The following is a 15,198-nucleotide window of genomic DNA, read 5'->3' as shown; positions in this document are numbered from 1 at the left end:
TAAAAACAACCAAAACGTCAGGATACGATGGTATTAACACAAACATTGTGAAAGAATACCAAATATACATCATAGAACCCTTAATGTATATTTTAAACGACCATCCCCGCATTGTGATTGTGGAGCTCAGAGACAAACTGTGAACCATATTGTGACTCAGTGTTATCTCAGAGCATATTCAGGAGACAAATTGGACTTTTTAAGTGCTACACCCGAAGCTATGAACTATCTGACCAATATGGATGTAACCTTTTAATTTTATTGGTTTTTAAAATGAATTTTGTCTTTTAATTTTATATGTTATTAAAGTGTATTGTACTGTATGTTTTGATATTCATGCAATACGAATAAATTTAACTCATCACTGATGACAGGCATGTTTCCATCAGATTTAAGAAAGCCGTTGTTGTACCTATTTATAAAAAGGGGAACAAAAATAACTTGATAAATTACAGATCGATTAAATTACAGATCCCTTCTACCGGTCTTTTCGAAAATATTAGAGTAAAAATTAGACTCGTGAAATTCTTGGACAAAAACAACTTCTTTTCAAAGAATCAATTTGGGTTCAGGCAAACGTTTAGCACAGAACATGCTTTACTGAATTTCACAAACACAGCTTACACCTCCCTTGACGAACATAAACTAACATTAGCAGTATTTCTAGATATACACAAAGCTTTTGACTCTGTATCACATGAAATTTTAATAAAAAAAAAATTAGAAGTCATAGGATTACGAGGTACTGCCCTAAACTGGTTAAAAAATTACTTAAATGCCAGATCACAAATTGTAAAAATAAACAACAGCTATAGCAGCTCCAAAACAGTGGACTGCGGTGTACCACAAGGATCTGTTTTGGGACCAATTTTATTTAATATTTATATCAATGATTTCTGCAATCTTAAACTAAACAGTAAAATAAATACTTTTTCAGATGATACAGTACTAATTTTCTCTACAGACACAGCCGAACAAATGAAAACCATCGTGAATATCGTTCTTTCGGAAGTAACAAATTGGTTCCAGTCAAACAAATTCAGTCTGAATGTCTCAAAAACTAAATATGTAAATTTTAAGTTGCGAAATGCAACTGGCAAAATGAACTTCGCTGCACAATTAATTTTGCATGATTGGAATTGCAGGACAAATTCAAATTGCAACTGCAAGAAAATAGAAAAAGTCAGTGTAATAACTTACTTGGGATTAAAAATTGATAGTAATTTAAGCTGGAAACCGCATATAACCGATGTCGAAAATAAAGTAAAGATTGTGTTAAACAGACTTCACTACCTAAACAGATTCTTAAATTTAAATAGGCTAAAAATATTATATTCTGCCTGGATTCAAAGCGCACTACAATATGGTATATTAAGTTGGGGAGGAATCCATTGCACTACTCTGAAACCTTTAGTCTCGACTCAGAATAAGTAATTAAAATCTTAACTAGAAACAAATATAAGGATACTGCAATGTGTAATAAATACACCATACTAAACATACTACCCCTTAGATATTTATACGCCTATTATTCATAAAAAACGACAACGAATACGTAAATATCAAACAAGATACTTTCCTTAGTAGACATAAGGGCCTAAAATATTTAGTTCCAAAAGCAAATAAAGAAGACACACAAACATTATACTTATTTAGCGCCAAATGTATTCAATACACTACCTTTAACAATAAGAAATGAAACTAACCCAAACAAATACAAAACTGTAATCAAAGAATATTTATTTTCCCACAGAAATGAGGAAGCTCTGTTCAAAATAATTGTATAAATTATTGGTTTTTAGCATATTTGTATTCAAAGATTCAGACTCATGTGTAAAACGTAAAATTTAAATGCTATTTAACTGCTTTGTTTTATTTTGTTCCTAATTAATTGTTATGCAACTTTCTCTGAATTTTATTTTATCTGCGATTTTATTATGTAATTATATAATAATAATAATAATATGTATACTATATGAATGTACATATGTGTATATAATGAAAATGCATTACATAAATTTTTGTGACTTTACGCATATCGTAACCTGGATGAGCTGTTGCTCTTAGGTTGATTGGGAAATATGATTGTGAAAATTTTTTACTATTATAGGAGGCTTGCAATAAAACATTTTTGATTCGATTCGAACACGTCAACAAAATTCGAGTGTGTGCCGAAGGATTGTCCTCGTTCCTATCGGCAACTAGCTTAAGACGAAGTATGTTTGCGGTAATTTGAAGCAAAACGCTTCGCTGCGCAAGTCACTGACCTTTCCGCCTCTCGCTGAAGTTTTGTCCGAGACACGACTGCCCGTTCGACCGAGTCGGTAACTGAGAGAAACGAAAGAAAGAAAATCTTATCTCCGAAATAACTTGTCTGCGACGATAACGACCCGTTATCTGTCGCTGTGGTCAGCGTTCCGTGACACGCGCCATTATCTTTGAACTTCGGTCCGGGACTACGACTTTTCACCCGAACAGCTACTGACCTGTTGCGATGACAAACGGAGCGAAACATTCATGGGAACCTCGTCAGGTTGACGATATCTCCGACGCTCTGCATCGAATTTCTCTGCCTTGTTAGCAGGACTGCCTGCGGGCGCGATCATTAGTCTCGCCAGATGGCGTTTCTGGCAGGGGATCGCAACGGTGCAAACAGATCTTCATTTACACGCTTTGTGCGTCCTCTGTTACTTGTGGTTGCAAGGAGAGAGAGAGAGAGAGAGAGAGAGAGAGAAAAAGAGAGAGAGGTATTTGATGGATCGCGATCAGCACAGCGTCAATCCTTTTATGTTAATCCAACGGGCGATGGAATATCGCGTGCATCCAGCACCAACTCGACAGTTTGTGAAAGGGCGACATTTATCTAGCCCGGCTGAGGTCTCACCACAGCGAAGAAAAAAAAAATCATAATCATCAATCAATCCCTCCGATCATTGCATTAATTCTTGCGGCATTTAAACTTCGCAATAATTCGCGGCAGCCGTGGATTATCATTAAACGCTAAACGCCTTCCGCTCATGACGTGCATCAACCAACCCTCTCTTCGCCTTTTTCGCATTTATGCTAATTGGGGATTCCTAACCCATCAGTATTGCGATCGAGCTTATTAATGTTGCCTCCAGTGATCTGTTACGTTTACTTAAAATTCATTCTTAAAACTCCCAACCCCTCTCTAAAAGGGGGATCATTCCGACGACGCTCTTGAACCAGCGCGGCTCGATTGGATTCTGTTGTTTTAAGGCTGTCGACCTTGGTTAATATCGCGTGAAGGAATTTTTTTCTGTTTTGCTGGAAACTCGAGTTTTTATTATCCCGTAAAGCAGGCGAACACACAACCGCTTTGTCGAGTTCACGCATGGTAGACAAATCGATCTCGGGACGAAAAAAATGAAACGAGTTGAAGATTAACAAATCTCGTTGAAAGAGAATTGACGAACCGAAATAACGGGAACACGCCAAGGATATTCGCATTTCGTTCGCAACCCGATCAGAAAGATATTAATAATTCGGTGATCTTCCTTGAAGCGTCTCTGTGCTTTTGAACCCCCTGTTGCAACGCTCCGTCACTGTCGCGCCAAAAAAATACGCAAAATTTAAACGATTGCGTGTTTTATTTCTTTAGTTATTTCTCAGTCTGATTTTCTAGTTTCGTTATCGTCATTGTGCAAGTTCGATGTGGCGGAGCCGGCTTGATTGGCCAAGGATTTAGCGCGTCCGCTCTTCACTCAGAAGTCTGCGGGTCCGAATTCCTTTGCGGGCATGGTTGCTTGTGTTTAGGTGGGGGATGAATTTTATCGCCCAGAGTGTGAGATTGCTTAATGGAGGCCCAAAGTCGCTTGAAAAAGTTCCATGTTTGGTCTCTACGGTAGGGTTTCGATCTACGTAATAAAAAATGCAAAGAATATATATAATTAACAAAAACAGGAAACAAATCCTTAGTCCGCTCACGGTACGAATGTACTGTCTGTTTATACGAGGGGGCTGAAAAGCTCTGATAAACACCAAGAACAAAAATGATATTAAAGCAACTGACATAATTACGAGAAGGAACATCTCTTAAACCCTGTTTCATGGAGTCGCAATAATTTGTTCTTTTGCTTTTAGGATGTATAAGAAGACACGTTTTAAAAGAAATTCGAAGACACGCAGGTGCGGGCTGTCATAAAGTTTTTCGTGCTACAAGAAAAGTCCGCAACTGAGAAACTTTGTGTGAGACCTCAGGAGACTGTTTCAGCTTAGCCAACAGTTGCCAAGTTTCTAACTGAGGCAAAAGGTGACCCAGGTCAGGAAGACCTTCGACAGCGATCACACCTGAAAACATCGATGCAGTGCATGCCATGATCCTTGATGGTAGACGAATAACAGCCAAAAACATTGCAAGGACTCTGGGGATATCCAGGGAACGAGTTGAGGTCATTATCTACCAACATTTGGACATGCAGAGGCTCTCAGCGAAGTGGGTCCCCAAATGTTTGAATGCCGACCAAAAGAGGGAGCGTATCAAGGGATTTGGATCATTTTGAGAAATCAGGTGCAAATTTCTCGTCTCGTATTGTGAGTGCTTATGAAACATGGCTTCATTAAGAGATCAAACAACAGTCAATGGAGTGGAGATACAAAGGTTCTCCACGGCCAAAGAAGTTCTGAACAGAAAACTCAGCAAGAAAGGTTCTTGCGATTGTCTTTTGAGATATGGATGGTGTAATTCCTTACCAAGTACCGCAAAAAATTGTGAAACTGTTACAGCAGCTCTGAAGGAATTGGAGGATGTACTGAAGGTAAAACGCTGCGGGAAACTGAGCAGAGGCTTGTCGTTTTTGCAGAACGATCCTGCTCATGAAACCCGACAGACAATACAAAACTTGGGCTTTCGACGTCTGCCTCACCCACCCTATTTTCCACGCCTGGCCCCATCTGACTATTTCCTGTTCCCCAATTTAGAGAAACCCTTGAAAGGAACCCAATTTACAGCTGATGGGGAGGTCATATCTGCAGCTGAGGACTGCTTTGTACCTCAGGGGAAACACTTTCTTCTCAGAGGATTGCAAATGGTGCAGCAGCGATGTTACGACGTGGTTTCCCCCTCAGTTCCTTCATGGTAATTAGCGCAACTTTTCGACCCACCCTCGTACATAAACCTTTCGTGAGTGGGAGTCCCATTAAAAAATGGATATCCCTTTTCCCTCGGAATTTGTCTTCTTATATATCCTAAAAGTATCGTTCGCGGCTTCTCCCCTTAAAGAGTTTGACCCCCCATTCAAGCAGGTGAGCGCAAGTACGCGGGCAATGTTATTTATTATTTTCACGTACGGTGCGTGATCGACGTGCTGAAAGGCTCTGATTTTCTAACATCCCCACCAAGCCAAACCCAAGCAAAACGGTTAAACCGTTTTTTAATCAATAAATGGGATTTGGTTTCATTTAATATTTACAAAAATGATTTTATTAATAATGGAAATGAATGTACAAACTGGATTTTTCTCTTATTCTTTTTTGCTTTACGAACTAAATATTTTAGGCCCTTATGTCTACTAAGGAAAGCATCTTGTTTGATATTTATGTATTCGTTGTCCATTTTTATGAACAATAGTACCCTATAGGCGTATAAATATCTAAGGGGTCGTATGTTTCGTATGGTGTATTTATTACACATTCCAGTATCCTTATATTTGTTTCTAGATAAGATTTTAATTACTTTATTCTGAGTCGAGACTAAAGGTGTCAGATTAGCGGCGATGGATTCCTCCCCAACTTAATATACCATATTGTAGTGTGCTTTGAATCCAGGCAGAATATAATATTTTTAGCCTATTTAAATTTAAGAATCTGTTTATGTAGTAAAGTCTGTTTAACATAGTCCTTACTTCATTTACAACATCCGAAATATACGGTTTCCAACTTAAATTACTATCAACTTTTAATCCCGAGTAAGTTATTACACTGACGTTTTCTATTTCCTCGCAGTTGCAATTTGAATTTGTCCTGCAATTCCACACTTTTTAATGTGGAATTGCAGAACATTTTTTTATGTTTTCACATTAAAAAAATAAAACAATAAAAGCAATCTGATTTATTCTAACGAACTGTTTTTGTCCTTTCGCAGGATGACGTAGCGGCAATGGAGGACATTCGCCACCAGATCGAGGCATCGTTGCACCGCTCGCACGGTCTTATAATGGAGGACCGCTATAGGCGTCTACAGGGCGATTCTGTGTACGGCATTTTATGGCAACCTTCCGATGGCGAAAGTATTAGCGGGCGATCCAAGCGACACCTTCCAGCATTCCCGAGGAAGAAAAGCAAAAGCAGACACGAAGTGGTCGACGTTCCCGCTTACCTCATGCACTTCCACGACAAGTACGGGTCCGTGTCGGCCCATTCCACTAGCGCCATCTATGGAGCACTGCGCGCACCGAACTACACTTCCATTTACTCTCCTTCGGACGGGTGGTACGCATCTGTGCGCAGCTTGACGAGTCTCAACGGCCGTCCTCGAGACCCGGCACACAGATTCGGCCTCCACGCTTCCAACTGGCAGGAACCCATCTACGAAGACGTGGCGCGAGAGTCCTGTCCAGACACGTATCGATCGTCCGTTTGTCCCTGCACCAAATTACGAAGACCCTACGGATCGGCCAAGCCTTCTAGAACGCGGCCCAATTGCACGTGCTGCTCCGGACTGAATTCGAGGGCCACCTACCCTCTGATTCCACATCCGAAGAGGAAGTCCGTCTTACCGGAGAAAGTCCAGTTGCACTCCGTGACGGAAGAACACGACGAGATTCGTTCCTGCGAGGACGGGGACAAGAGTTCACGACGACTTTCCGACTCAAAAGCGGAGGCAGCCTCGAGGCTATCGTGCAAACCGAGCAGGTTGTCAGACAGGACAGCCGCTCCTTCCACCTCCAGAAGGTCGATCCTGGAGTGCGATGTCACTGCGTACGATCTCATCAAGAAATCGCTGAGGTCATCCGCCATCCCAGAGGTCGACAGTGACTTGGATGACGATCTCAGCGACAATGCCGTCGACGCCGAAACCAGAAGTTCTCTGCAGAGGGACAGAAAGAAATGCTGCAGGCGAACAAACCGACAACATCCGTCCAACCTTTCGGAAAAACCCAAAAGGGAAGCGTACAGTGAGAGTTCGAGCATTCGTGTTGGGGGACATGGGGTATTCGCCTACCATCCCAAAGTGTCGACGGCGGTTCAGAGTGCCAAACCGGGAACGTCGAATTCTTCGTTCAAGAACGTGCATTCTCCGGAAACGGAGGCTCCCGAGTACGCCATTCCCGAACCTGATTACGATAATAGCGACGATGACATCACGGAGAATTTCTGCCACCTGAAGGTGACCTCGCACTCTCCGCCGAGGCATCGCATGGACAAAGATGACGGCGACGACAGTTCCTCAAAAACGGACGGATCGAAACGGATCCTTGCCTCTTCGCCTCCGTCATCAGAATCCGCAAGGTGCTCTGACTACGAGACTGTGGACCTTCCACCGGAAAGGGAGGCCGCCAATGGACGCTGCGAATGCACAGAATCGAACTCTCGACCACATCAAGATCTATCTCAGTCGCACGAAAGGCTCTCCGAAAGTTCTTCGGCAGAGTCGTGCGACTTCCTTTCGGCTGAGTGCCGCTTCTTGTGGAAGTCTGCAGAACTGAAGTCAATTCTGAAGAAATCCAACGGAGAGCCGGAAGAAGGGGAGAAGCCCCTCCCAGTGTCGGACTTTGCCGCCGAATCTTGCAGACGAAAGCAAGTGCAGTTCTTCTCTCAAGCGAATGACCTCTCCACAGATCACACAAGACTGGAAGAATCCGAGGGTGGACAGCAGAAGGAAGAATCTCCCTCGCAGAAAAATGACGACTGTGTCGGCGCAAAATGCTCGGAAGAATCTTCCGGCGAAGTCGACAATGCCCTGGACCAGCCCTGCTGTTCTCTTGAAGAATCGGGGAAGGAAGAAGAGCAGTCGCAACCGAGGAGCAACGAGAAGCCCGAAGAGACTCTCAGGGACAGGGCGAGCGATTTTCCACCAGGTAAGTGCGCTTCCAACCCACTCTCTAGTGCGCGTGTTATTCTCTGACCTTTTGTGGCACTCACGAGGTGTCCTTGCACCAGATGCTAACTACCCCCCACGTTCGGTTCAAATGTGAGCGCGAGATTGAAGCTGGAAAACTGAAAACGTCAAACTCAATTCCTTTGTGCTTCGAGGCATTCGTTAGTGAAGCCGAAAAGCAAAACTCCCCTGTCGCATTCTCGTCAACTGTGTCGTCATGTTCAGATGCTGTTGACAACGAAAAAAGATGAGATCGACGCAGTTCAATGGTACTGGAGGAGGGAACGCTCATCCCCGAACACACTGGAGAGGATGAACGAAACACTGAATTGGTGAAGCCACTTCAGGCCTCCAATGAACGGGTCGGGGATGAAAGTTTTCTCCCGCCCGAAGGCAATCTGAACCAGTCAGGAAGTTTTACCACTTCGTGCACTTCAGCTTTCCCGATGGTCGTTTCGATCTGCTAACCCGGAATTACATTCGACTCCCTCAGATTTTTTGAATCTAATTTTGAGCTTCTGCATTGTTGATGAGAGCAGGCGATGCTGCCCCTCCTGTCAACTGAGGCGTACATTAAGAAGGGGAATCCCTCTAGAGAAAGAACTGGATCCAGGCCCTTGAGGGCGACGAATAATTCGTCCAAAGTGAGCTTTAAAAGTGGAGAAGAGAACTATCGTCTTTAATGTGCTGGCTGTCCGTCATCTTACGTTTCCAATGTCCCTTCATCTGACTCTTGAAATCCAAGACGGAAATCCCTATTTTCCCTTCCGCTCACCAGCACAGCGCAGTTGCTTTCTGTTGGATCCGTGAATGTTTACTTGCGCGTGGATAAGGAGCGTCGAAGCGAAGGTCAACTTTCAGATCAAAAAATTTCTTCGTGAAACGACGGGAGAAGGGAGGTGGGCGGTCGAAGCTCAGGGTAAGAAAAGGGGAGAACCAAAAATCGCGAATAAAAGTATGACAACTCATTCTTTTTCTAAGAACGTTCGTTTCGACAGCATTTATTTCGAGACATTTCATTAATACCTCCCCTCCCACCCTTCTCTGATTCGGTCTCGAACTGTTGCTTTCTGAGAAGGACTCTTAATCCCAGCTGGCCGGCGGATCAGCACACTCAATTCAGTTCATAAAAACTTCCATTTGCTACCTAGCTGGACTGACCAAACGTTCCCAATGGACACGGGGGATTCCCACCAAAATCATTGATGAGCTCTCTTTTCTGATGGAGCGCTAACTGCTACATGCAATCAGCGCTCATTCCAAATTGGTTTCAATTCAAACCAATCATCGCTCGTTCGCTTTAATTGGTTCGTGGAATCGCGAGTATGCAAACCCATCGTTACAATTAATTCGTCACTCGAAATACTCGGCGTCGTGGCTTCTGTTCTCTCCGTAGTGCAAGAGAAAGGTCGACAGGCGACCGATGGTGGGAACGAACCGGATTCGAATCCCGTCAGGAATCTTATAAGGGGGCATTCGACTGAAGGCGAGTTGCACGCCGCGGTCTTCTTCAAAACCCGAGTACCCCGCGCAGCCCGCAACGAACAGACTCGATGCATTCTTCTCGCTCCTCCACGGGAATCCCAGATGAGATGATTTTATTTGTCGATACACAACTCGGCACAGACGATGATTTCACTTCAGCAGCAAGAAAGCACGAGATGCGATTCTTTCAGAAAGTCTCTTTGAAATCTTCTTACCATAAAGCCACAGCTGAAGCAAGCGAAAATAAAAAGGATTCTCGCCAAATGATGAGCGCTCGTAGAGAAATCCACGGTCCGTCAAAATCATGACACGCACGCATACGAAATGGAAGTTTCACAAGAAATCTGAACGGAATTGTCAAATCATGAAAATCAGACGAACTGTTTTTTGTGTGTGTGTGTGTGTGTGGCCTGGTTAGCGTATCCACTCTCCAACCGGCAGGCTGCAGGTTCGCATCCCACTGTAGGCAGGGATGTTTGTGATTGCCTTCAGTGGAAGATGAATTTCATCTCCCCGTGTGAGGTCACCGCGTCTGTTATTGAAGGTCTGAAGTGGCTCGGAAAAGTTTCTCGTTCGATCTCTCGCCAAACGAAACTCTGAAGTAAGCAAAGAAAGCACTCCCCCCCCCCCTTCTTCTTCTTCTTCTTCTTTTTTTCTGAGCTCATCCTTAAAAATTAGATTTAATTAATCATTCAAAATCATGACGTTTAGCTTCGTTTCCCGAGTTCGTTCGAAACGTTGCCAATGGACTTCGAGGAGCTTCTTTTGTTGATTTTCATCTCCCCTTCGTTCCTTCCTTCCTTACTTGCGGAACGGAGCAGTCGCGATTGCATTTTTCTTCTTAAAGAAATAAGATGTCGACCGAACTGCAGTTTGTTTTGCGCAGTGTTCGACGTCACCCGAGAAAGTTCTTCCAACGCGACAAAACTGCGTTTGCCCCTGGTGGTGAAAAGATGGGAGTGTTGCTGGACGAGCACCGACGCCTTTGCTTTTAATGAGGGAAACAAACGCGAAGGTCCGATTTCAGGAATCGGTGCGAACAGGTTCCACGCTGTCGTGTCCATTCTGCGGGATTCCGCTGGGATCGCACCGATGCAGAGGAACCAAAACATCGTTTGGAAACAAGCGCTGACGTCACGCTCTGTCCACTCGCATAGCGAGAATGCAGCTCGGGAAAGGGGATCCGAACCAATGAGTTAAGGAGAACATTCGTGCCCCTCCCCCCCCCCCCCCGGCAGGCATTCCGAAGGCTTCGTTTCAATCTCACTAAGATAGAAGTGCAGTCTTGTCACTTGTGGGTCGCTTTCAGTGATGCGACGATTCCCCCCCCCCCCACCACCACCACCCAGTCCGAACAGTTCTTCGGATTTGCGTTGGCCGAATCGGTGTCACGGAGTTGATTACCGAACCTCGAAGAGTGAGGGAGAAGAAAACTTGTTCTCGCGAGGACAGCGACGCTTGCACAAAGAAAGACCTTCGCCCCGACATCTTTGCGGGCTGTTCTGGAAGATGCCTCCGAAAACCTTCGCTTTGTTCTCCGTGAAAACGAGGCTTTACGGCAAAGAATGCGTCCTTTGAGTCCCCCCCCCCCAAGTTCGCTTTTGTGTGTCGCGTGACATTCTTTTCAGAGTCGTTCTCTTATCTTCCCCGGTGCGTCCTTGCCGCTGTCCTAATTGTTTCGATCCTCCCCGAGGTCGAGGGAAGACGGACTCTGCTGCTCATCCGCCGATTAAGACTCGGATGAGCGCCGTCCACACAATAGCCTGGTGACCAGATGACGCTACGCTTTGGCTACCACCGACAATTCCGTTCGCTTTTTCTGCAGAAGACCCTGGCCCGGTTCGCCGTGATAACGCGAGAGGCGCTTATCGTTGCACATTCCCCAAGCGAAGGGTCACGTGATCACTCGTGACTCGAAACGGGGGGGGGGGGGGGGGAAGAAACGTTGCGATATCCCTTGCGGATAAAAATTCGAGATAAGGCGGGAGAGTCTGCGCGCATCCCGAGAAGTCCACGTGCGAAGAGGATCAGAAGAGTGCGGAAACGCTTTCTCTTTCTTCTCCATTTCTTCCTTCGTTCCATTCCGCGAAGGTGGCGAAATGCTTTGATGTAATCCTTTCGGCACCAAAATTTCTTTTGGCTTCTTTTCTTTCTTCCGCATTTCGTAGAAGGCCCCCCCTTAAAATTCCCACTTGTTCCAAGAGCATCTTTCTTTCTTTCTTTCTTTCTTCCTCTTCCCCATTCATTTCTACGCTGAACTGCCGTCCGAAAGGCGATTTCTGTTTCGCTTTCTCACTTCACCGTTGCTCGGGGTGTTCTTGCAGCAACGCTCTCGTCAGCGGTCAGTGCAATCTGCCCGAACGCCCCAACTCGTATCCCCCCCCTCCATCAAATGCTATCCATTTTCATTTATTTTATTTTCTAAACCGAAGTAAGGCATGGGGTGTTTCTCGTGGAGATTTTTTTCCTTAAAAAGTTCTCTTTCAAAGCTTTTTCCACTTTAAAGAAATTTAATCTTATTTCGAAGCTTTTTTTTTTTTTTTTTTCTGAATTTGAAGGAAGAACCAGTTGGGCGACGCGTACGCTTTTCTGTTTGTCGTGCAAAGTCTGCCCTCGAGAGGGGTCCTCTGAAATTACGGAATCGCATCAACGAACCCGTTCGAGGTTTCCGAACAGAACGAAACTAGAAAATTCGTTTCTGCGCGAGGATTGTTGCAGATGACGTTGAAGCAAGCCCAAGAAGAATAAGAAGAAACTCTTGCGTTCATCGGCAGCAGCAGCTCTCGATTGTTGCCGAAGAGGTGTTGGGTCGCGGAAACCTTCCTTAGCGTCCAGTTGCCAGTTTGTAGCACGTGGGTGAAAAGCGTCATACTCTTTAATCTCAACGATCTACTTAATCTTTTCTTAGATAACCTCCATCATCCTGCTTACCAGAAACACGAATAAGGGGGAAGAAAAAGTACTATTTGGTTTGCACAGCGGATCACATAACACTCGAGTCATCCGCGATACTGAATCTAATATGGGGGAGGCACAAAAAATGTTATTCGGGAATAAACACTTCCAAGATATGATGGTTTTAATAAATGTAGTAAGTATTTTAGTAATTATCCGCGCGGTTACTCTAGTCTAGTGGCTTTGCGCTTCGCAACCCTACGCCTGGGAAAGGAGTGTCCTGGGTTCGATTCCCGTCGCCCACGTAAGGAGCGTAAGGATCTTCCTCAGCCAGAGCCAAGTTAGCCGGTCTTGGGCGTGGAGTGCAGGGTTTTTTTCCCCAGTTTATCTGGGGTTTTCCTTCCTCAAGCAGGCAAACCGGCCCCGTGAACAGACATAGGACACACGGGGGGGGGGGGATAGGACTAGCCACTTTATCCTCGGGACGGGTACGGTTTAGAAGGGCTAAAGATAGTTCCGTAACAGGCCACTAGGCCTAATACCTGCTGAAGGGAAGAAGAAGAAGTTTTTTAGTAATTATACCTTACTAAAACTCGGCTGTCGGATTCAACAACTACAATTCACCTCGCCCCCCATGCTTCGGATCTTGATTTCCTCGCTTCACTTTATTGCTTTCATTTGCCACCTTTACCGCTCTCCTAATTCTCATCACCGGCTGAGTATTTGCACCTGAAGGTCGGTTTCAAATCACCCAACAGCGACATCATCGCCATGATTGAAGCCGGCTTGCGAACTAGAAGGGAAGCGGAACTATTTACATGTAATCGGACGAGAGGCAAAACTCCGGGGCCGTGTTTATGTGTAGTGCAGGTTGCGGTCGAACAAGAAGAAGAAATCCATCGACATTTTTCGTGAAGAACTGGAGGTCGTAGTTGTTGGGGAAACCCTCGGCGAGGGCATCTGCTTCGAGTTACGTAAAAGGAAGAAGTGAAGTCTGCCGTGAGTGCGATCTAAGATCACCTACCTGACAGAATACCGGATGAACGCCATTATTCTCTCAACACCCGGACCTTTCTTCCAGGGCCTGAGCCAGCTTTCCCTCTAATAATACTACTGATCGATCCGTTAATAAGCGATCACAGTGTGAATTCCGCCATTCTCGTTCTGCAGCAGACCTCCTCCCCTCACATACCTTTGGACGCTGCCGTTGGGAAAGTTTAGAGAAACTCCTTCAATCTGGACATTCCAAAAACATTTCATCGAATCTGCTTTCCTACCATGTTAAACTACCACATTCTATTATCTCCACCTTTTTTTTGAATTTAAATTTTATTTTTTGATTTGATTGCTAGTTTCCCCGTCTGGTAATTCAGTGCTTGCTATGGTCAGATGGTTTCCTCTCAACAGATTTCTCTGTCCGCGCTGGAGTAGCGTAGGGCTTGGTGCTTTCATCCCCACTCTTTCTCCGGTGTACATCAATGAACTTTTCTCACTAACATCGAATCCCATCCATAGCTTTGCTGACAACAGCACGCGCTGTTCTTATTCTTTATTCATTGCTCAAATCTCCGGCGATTCAATGTCAAGATCGACCAACGCCTAAAAAATTATCAAAGCTCTTGAAAACATAATCCTGTCTTATTTCTCGGAAGAAAGATTTCCTCGCTTTCTTCTGATGATATCCGGATGTTTAGTCAAGATCAGTTTACTCTTCACGGGCCGACTTTCACCTCCTGCTTATCATACCATACCGTAGGTACTCACCCTCCGAAAAACCCGTGTGTGCGCTTTCGGTCAGGACAATTTACTTTTCACCTGCATCTTTATCGCTTTATAGACCCAAATCGGTACGACAGTTCGTGCTGGGGAGGACAAAGCTATTCAGAGGAGGGCAATCCCCTTAGCAGATAACCGTGTTTCCCGAACTCCCTCAAATCCTTCCCGCATTGTTGGTCGAGTGGTTATCGCTTTCCAAACAACATGTTGCGATTCGAATGGATGTTTACGATTGTCTTTAGGTGGGAGATGCATTTCATCGCCAGGTGTGAGACCACCGCCCGGCTTACTAGAGGCCTGAAGTGGCTGAAAAAAGTTGCCTGTTTGGTCTGTAGAGTAGGGTTCCCGGATTATGTAAAAATAAAAATAAAAAATTAATAAAAAGATAATTCAAAATTCTGAGCCCACGCAAGGTACGAATGTGCTGTCGGCTTACAACACCGTTTGTGAGTGGGAATCACATAAAAAATCGTTTTCTGTTTGCATTGCGTTTATTTTAAGGTATTTTCCTGTGGATGTTCCACCAAACTGGCTTCCTCCATTACCCCCCCCCCCCCAACTTTTCTCTATTCACGGAGCAGCTAAGAACAGAAGCAGCTCCAAATTCATAGAATGAACTTCTCATTCTCTTCTTTTATTCCATCTGTTTTCTCTCTGTCTTTAGTACGACCTCTCCTCCGTACCGTTTTCCTCAATGATTACGATCTTCACGAAACTTATCAACAATTTTTTTTCTTTCATCTCAATCACACTTACATGCACGTGCCACTGTTGCGTTATAGATTTTTGTGAGCTTCAGTTTGAGTTGGGCAGACACGAAAATAGTGCATCCCAGTGCAGAGAAAAACTTGAGGAGGTGCGTTGATTATTATTATTATTACTATGCGACACCTCCAGGGAGTCCAAAGATTCATCGAGGGAGAGTGTGCCAACAGCATCGAACGATTGAGTCCCTTCCCACTACTAACCGCGCTCAAACTTGC

At 44.6% G+C, this 15,198-nt stretch overlaps 1 protein-coding gene across 1 annotated transcript in view; it reads left to right on the top strand.

The window, feature by feature from the left end:
- LOC150109740 (uncharacterized) overlaps positions 1-15,198 on the top strand; it is a 144,948-nt gene that overhangs the window by 73,940 nt on the left and 55,810 nt on the right. Inside the window, exon 2 of the mRNA XM_090414111.1 lies at positions 6,104-8,039. Within this exon, the coding sequence (XP_090270237.1) occupies positions 6,119-8,039 (1,921 nt within the window). The 5' untranslated portion in view covers positions 6,104-6,118. The remainder of the gene's footprint in view (positions 1-6,103; positions 8,040-15,198) is intronic.

The sequence above is a fragment of the Typopeltis vanoorti genome, chromosome 2 (genome assembly GCF_054136105.1).
Source record: "Typopeltis vanoorti isolate ZY-2024b chromosome 2, IOZ_Tvanoo_1.0, whole genome shotgun sequence".
Classification (NCBI taxonomy): domain Eukaryota; kingdom Metazoa; phylum Arthropoda; class Arachnida; order Uropygi; family Thelyphonidae; genus Typopeltis; species Typopeltis vanoorti.
The sequence above is the reverse complement of the archived record's forward strand: the minus strand, read 5'-3'. Positions and strand labels throughout refer to the sequence as shown.